Source organism: Phanerochaete carnosa (assembly GCF_000300595.1).
Source record: "Phanerochaete carnosa HHB-10118-sp unplaced genomic scaffold PHACAscaffold_5, whole genome shotgun sequence".
Taxonomy (NCBI): Eukaryota; Fungi; Basidiomycota; class Agaricomycetes; order Polyporales; family Phanerochaetaceae; genus Phanerochaete; species Phanerochaete carnosa.
The window spans coordinates 3,242,201-3,248,058 of record NW_006767632.1 but is presented as its reverse complement, the minus strand read 5'-3'; the positions used below and the strand labels follow the sequence as shown (position 1 = coordinate 3,248,058).

The 5,858-nt window shown below is 54.1% G+C and overlaps 2 protein-coding genes across 2 annotated transcripts; both read left to right on the top strand.

Annotated features, from left to right (window-relative positions):
• Nucleotides 1-923: 923 nt before the first annotated feature.
• Nucleotides 924-1,336, top strand: PHACADRAFT_61416 (uncharacterized protein; the record flags this gene model as incomplete). Its single annotated transcript, XM_007396248.1, has 2 exons — nt 924-1,010; nt 1,067-1,336. Coding segments are annotated over 2 exons (357 nt in total), but the record flags the coding sequence as incomplete, so codon positions are not given.
• A 2,296-nt stretch (nt 1,337-3,632) lies between these two features.
• Nucleotides 3,633-5,053, top strand: PHACADRAFT_257015 (uncharacterized protein). Its single transcript, XM_007396247.1, has one exon. The coding sequence runs from the start codon at nt 3,773-3,775 to the stop codon at nt 4,628-4,630; it is 858 nt and encodes a 285-aa protein (XP_007396309.1). The 5' UTR covers nt 3,633-3,772; the 3' UTR covers nt 4,631-5,053.
• Nucleotides 5,054-5,858: the final 805 nt, after the last annotated feature.

The following is a 5,858-nucleotide window of genomic DNA, read 5'->3' as shown; positions in this document are numbered from 1 at the left end:
CCCGGGGCATATCGCTCGGGGGGGCTTACAGGCGTAGGAGGGGTCTTCCAAATGCATACTTGGTATATTTTAGAAAGATATCAGCGTGCTAGTGGCTCTTACGCAAATTGCGCGAATTAGCGTGGCAAACAGGGGGGGGTATGTCACGCTTATAAGTTTTAAAATACGTAAGCTCCAGGTGGCGAATTGAACGATGTTTTGCCTATGAAAACAGGTTCGTCGTAGCGCTTGGGACAGTGCTGCTTACATAAGCGCGGAGGGCGGCCTATGCCTGTTGTTGTATCTGCCCAAATTTCCACACGATGTCAATGTCCAAGCTAACACAACAGAACTCTATCCACCAGGTACTTTTCCGGCAAAATATGTCTTCGAAAATCTTCAAATGCTGCTGTTGCCAGGGCTAGTGCTGTGATTACGGACCTTGTCGGTCAGATTTCGCAGGAACTACTCTGAATGTGGCATGGGGCCACAGATATCCCCTCCATGGACTAGCTTTCTCGTGAGATGTCCACTCGCCGTATCAGTCTTCCGAAGATCTTCGGTAAGTGGCGGGCGCCATCAGTCCCACAGAAATGCAGCACGATGATTGAGAGTTTCTCCTCTTTTCCCCAGCGCACTTGCTCCTCTGCAGATTTCTTCCTCGATGTCGTCACGTCCTCGCGTTAGGTCTCGGTCTCAGCCCCCCATTCCGAGGCAGCGTACGTTTTCCATCGATCGGGTCTTGGTCTCATGTTTAATGACGCACAGATCACGGAGAGTCGGACGTGGACTCTGACTCCTCGAGCCATGGTGATGACGAGGGTCTGTATTGGATAGCACTCGCTAAGCTAACTCAGATTAGCGACAAGCTCGACCAAGTATCTTCCGGGCTATCCGAGCTCACGCGACTACAACAGGCCGCAGCGGATGCCAGCAGCACTGGTTGGGGTCTTTTGGAGAAGACTGTTCGTGGTTATGATGAAGACAATATCAAATCGCGCACCGATAATATTGACACCCTTCTTCTCTTCGTGAGTTCTACGGCAGTTTCAGAACGATCGCAGTCACTCAGACCGATACGCCGTAGGCCGGTCTTTACGCAGCCATCTTGGCAGCTTTCAGTGTGCTTTCCCTTACCTTCCTCAAACCAGACACTGGCCAACAGACAGTCGCGCTGCTGCAACAGCTCGTAAACAAGCCGTCTGATTCGACTAGCACACTCGGACGACGAGACGACACCACTTCAGACGACAACTTCAAGCCCGAAGCCTGGGCTGTCCGCGTTAACGTCTTGTGGTTCGCGAGTCTCGTCATCAGCCTTTCTGCAGCATCTCTCGGTATCCTAGTCAGGCAATGGCTTACGGAGTCTCTTGCACGAACCTACAAATCTCCGCAACAGCTACTCCGTGCTCGACAGTTTCGCGATCCGGCAACGAGAAGATGGTTGGTTACCCACTTCGCGGATGCGCTGCCCATGCTCTTGGAGCTCGCCCTTCTTCTCTTCTTCGCCGGACTCTGCGAATTTACGGCTGCTTTCAATCCAAGCGTCGGTCATACTACGTGGCCGCTTGTCGCCGGATGGGGATTCCTCCTATTCGCCTCATTCATACTCCCGTGTTTCTTTCCACATTGCCCATACAAGACGAACTTTCTGTATGAAGCCGCATCACTCATTCGCCGAGGCCTCTATACGCCAATCATCTGTAAGATTTGGCGTAACGCGAAAAAGACGTTCATTGCCGAGGAAGCGGACGTGGTACAATGGCGTAGCCTTGCGGACGATGTCAAGCTTATTCTGTCCGTTGACTCCATCATACCTGAGACGGGTCTGGTAGAGACAATACTTGGCATCTACGAGCAGATTGGCCCCCATAAGCCCGTCAACATGCTGAAGTTTTCGCTCACGTTACTTTCCCATCGGATCGGACTCGACTTCGATGCTCTCATCACGACCACGTCCCTACTTCCCATTGCCCAGCTATCTCTCCCCGATTGGCAGCATTTGACCTTACTGACCGCTCGCGCCTTAGCGATAGGGACCTTCCCCACTGACGCCCCTGAGGGCAAAGGGCAGCGATTCTCTTCACCCGACCCCTTTAAGGAGGAGGAGGATGACGAGGACGAGGACACAGACACCCACCTTCTCTGGTGCACCGCCATCCGCTTCTTGGTATCGCCTACAAGACACGAGCTTTTCAAGACTCCAGAAAAATTGCTAGGTCTCTGCCTCAGCCGCGATAACTATCACGTCTTCAGGAAGGTCTTAGTCTTACTATCCGATTCCGATAACCTCAATCTCAAAGAGAGGATCGGACTCATTCTGAGGTTAACTGGGCTTGCTTTGGAGGTTGAATTGCCGACGCGGGGGTTAAAGAAACTTTTACCGCTCGAATCGTTGGATCATGAATGCCGCGCTGAGGTGTTGCGTGCCACCATGCAAGCGTTGCGCAGAATGCTCGAGTCCGGATCCGGAGCGCCCGGTGGATCAAGTCGTCGCAAGGCTATAGGCTTTCAGGGAGATGACCACCATGTCGAGCCTGTCGTCGATGCCATGATAATCCTGCTCTCTGGATCGCCCAGGGTCTTATCCCCCGCCGACAAGGAGTTTATACAGAAGCTGAATATCTCCACGATTTACCTCTCCGTCGTCCTCACATCCCTCGAAGTTTCTCTCCCGAAAAGCCTGCATATGGGAGAACGGACTGTTCTTGCCGCGCGCAGCCTCCTCTCCCTCTATCTTCCACACATGTCTCTTGATGCAGACGAGATTTTATCCTCCCTCGACCTCACTAATGTTCCCGCGGTCGTCCAGAGTCTCCTGATAGAGCGGCTCTCAGAAACCATGGAGAAGGAGTTCACATCTATTAAGCCCAATACAGAGGTCGTCCCGTACTGGATCAAGGCTGGGCTTTTCCTCATGGTCTCGGTTTCGGATAACCTGCTGGCAGATAGAGAGAAGCGGTTGATCGCGAACGCCCTTCGATCCCCCTCCTGTTTGAGATTCCTGCTCGAAAGACCCGTCGCGCGCCCGACCGGTCACGAGTTTGGTGACCAAGTTGTCTCAGCTGTCCGGATCCTGAGCCACGTCGGATTTGATTCCTTGCCACAGATGGGTGCACGGAGACGCCTGCTGTGGATCCCCTCCCCCAGCAAGTTCGGACTTGACCCTGAAACGTATCGCAGTCTTGTGACATGGATAGCAGAGAGATGGGACGACTGGAGGGACAGCGACGCCGGCGAGACTCTAATCACTCAGAGCTCGTGGTGGGCATTCGATGCGGTCACGTTCCTCCTCTCCAATGAACCGGCCTGCGACCTTCCACCGCCCGCCAATCAGCTCCTCCTCGACTTCGCACGTAGCGATGGTTGTCTGGACTCGTTTTTCGGTGCACTCCAGTACCACCCCGGAGAGCGTTTTGCTGTCGCAACCCCGCACGACGCACGAGACCGGATTTCTTGGACACAGACGATATGGGCGGCGTCGAGATTCATGAAGGCGATTCGTACTACGAGCGGAGAGGATCGTATTGCACTACTGCCTGCATGGATGACTATCACCAGCAAGCTATACAGCATACTACCGCCGTACGATCGTACCCGGTCGTCGGACAACAGAAACTGGACTAAGACACAGCAAGACGCGGTCTGCTTATTGTTGTCTCGGCTGGGCCCTCGCCCGCCTCCCGCGACGGAGGAGCTGATCAAGCACTTCATATCAGACGCGCACGTTCGACGGGCGGTACTCGCTGCGCTCACGAACTATCGGGCTTTCCAGGAGCAGCCGGCCGACCTCATGTGGCTAGCACTGACCCTCACCAGATATATCCTTGGTATGCAAAGCCCCATAGACGTGCTAGACAAAATCCTCGACTTTGGAGCTGTCGATGAGGATCTTCGAGAGAGCTTGGCCAAGCTGGTCGCAGATGCTCTTACTGAACGACATAGTTCCAGAGTGACGCAGACGCCCCCATGGGTTATCGACGCAGTCATCTTCCTGCTCTCAATCCAGGAAGTCAGGCCTCAGATCGCAGGCCACGACGAAGGGAGCAAACCACCTCCGCCAGGTGTTCTCGCCCTCCGCGACTGCTTCTGCGGGCCCGCGACGGCCATTGCGACGGGCATACGTCTTCGCCGCTCACCCTTCGTCCCGCTGGCGCACAAGCTCCTGCACGTGTGCGAGAACGGCATAGTCCTGAAGCACGCACTCGCGTTGTATACTCCATACCTTTGCAACAAGGTCAATAACAGCCCCGATAATAGGAACGAAAACCCGACACATGCGCATCGGTCGCTCGTTGATGTCCTAAAGAGCACGACCTGCGAGACGCATCTGAGCGAATGGGAGCGGCAGCGCGTCTTCGACGATATCAGGGACCTACTTGGGGATACGGCTAAGAGGATCCACCTGCCTTCCGGAGCTTGGCCAGATGTATCCGTCGAAGTCATAGTGACGCTAGGCCAGCTAGCGTTGTTTGCGTCACGGTCTGACACGATCAAGATTTTCACGTCGATGTGGCAGGATCCAGACAGCTTCGGGCTCTTCTGGTTCTTTGCGGGACTGCATAACCGGGATCGGTTGGACGAAGAGTCCGAAGCTGGGCAGCTGTGCAAGGAGGTTCTCGCTCAGGCGGACGCCCACGGTACGCCGTGACGGCATGCGTGTGGCTTTGGCTAACTGTGATCCGCTTTTTCAGATGTGACAAAATGCTTGGAGCAGTCGTGCCGCAGACTCAAGGCCTTGCTAGATGGGAAGAAGTACGGTCACCAGCTGATTGGCCTTGGCCCCTTGGACTACATTCGCCTCTGTCGCCTCTGCCTCCGCGCGTACCAAGACGCTATATCTCCGATGGCCAGTAGCCGCGCTTCTACGAGCAACGGGCACGAAGTTCCTCCTAACCCCGACATCAGCAGCTGGTGGACGAGACTTTGGACGCTTCTAGCCAAGTTAGTCGCCAAGTATGACAAAGACAAAGGCTGGAACAGCCTTCCGCGCGATAGTGCGAACAAGAATATAGAGCAGACCAAACACGCACAGCAGAACGGGAGCTCTCTCCAATGTAAGTCAACCCGGCCCAATACTTATCCGCTGCACTAACCTCGAGCTCAGTGGCCGAAGCCGTCTCTCCGCAGCTCTATCTCCTTCAGCAGGACATCGCGATAGCGAGCGAGTGCATTTCTATGATCGACGCTTTGGAAGTTCGTGGCATTGGTTTCCCGCATGAGTTACGAATCGCACTCGAGCACTTCTCGCCTCACCCGTCGTCGTAGGCTCCTGTTAATGTCAGAGGCAGTGTCGTATAATGTCTTTGCGGCTCCTTACCGGCCCAGGACTTAGGTCTTCCCACTCGATCAAGCTGGTATCTCAAAACAATCAGACTAGCATAATAATCTTCGAAGTACTACGCGTGTCATGGCTCCTGGGGTCTGGGAGCACTGTGACTAAGGAGCGTCCACAAAAATATTCGAGTCTATCGTGACACTTGATGCCTGCCGAGTGCGTACCCTAAGGTGTGACCTCATCTAAGGTCGCTGGCAGGATCATGCGAGGATACCCTGAAATCCAACTTCTACACGATTATTTTGGAAATGGTGCACATCTAGTCAGCACGCCTCTCTTCATTCCCAGTGACCGCTACTGGGCAGTGAGCTTAGTCAGGCCCGCCTCGCAGTGTTTTAACCGATGGATATGGCCGGCGGAGATGGTAGTTGCACAGTTTTACAACCATGCAATCTTGGGCCATTTTCGACGTGTTGCGGCGTGTTCTTTGTTCTCTTGTTTTGGTGAATTCCACGACAACGTCGAGAACTCTCGCGAAAGTATGTCAGAACAGCTGCTACGAAGCACATTGCAATTGCTGACTCAAACGTACATTTTACTT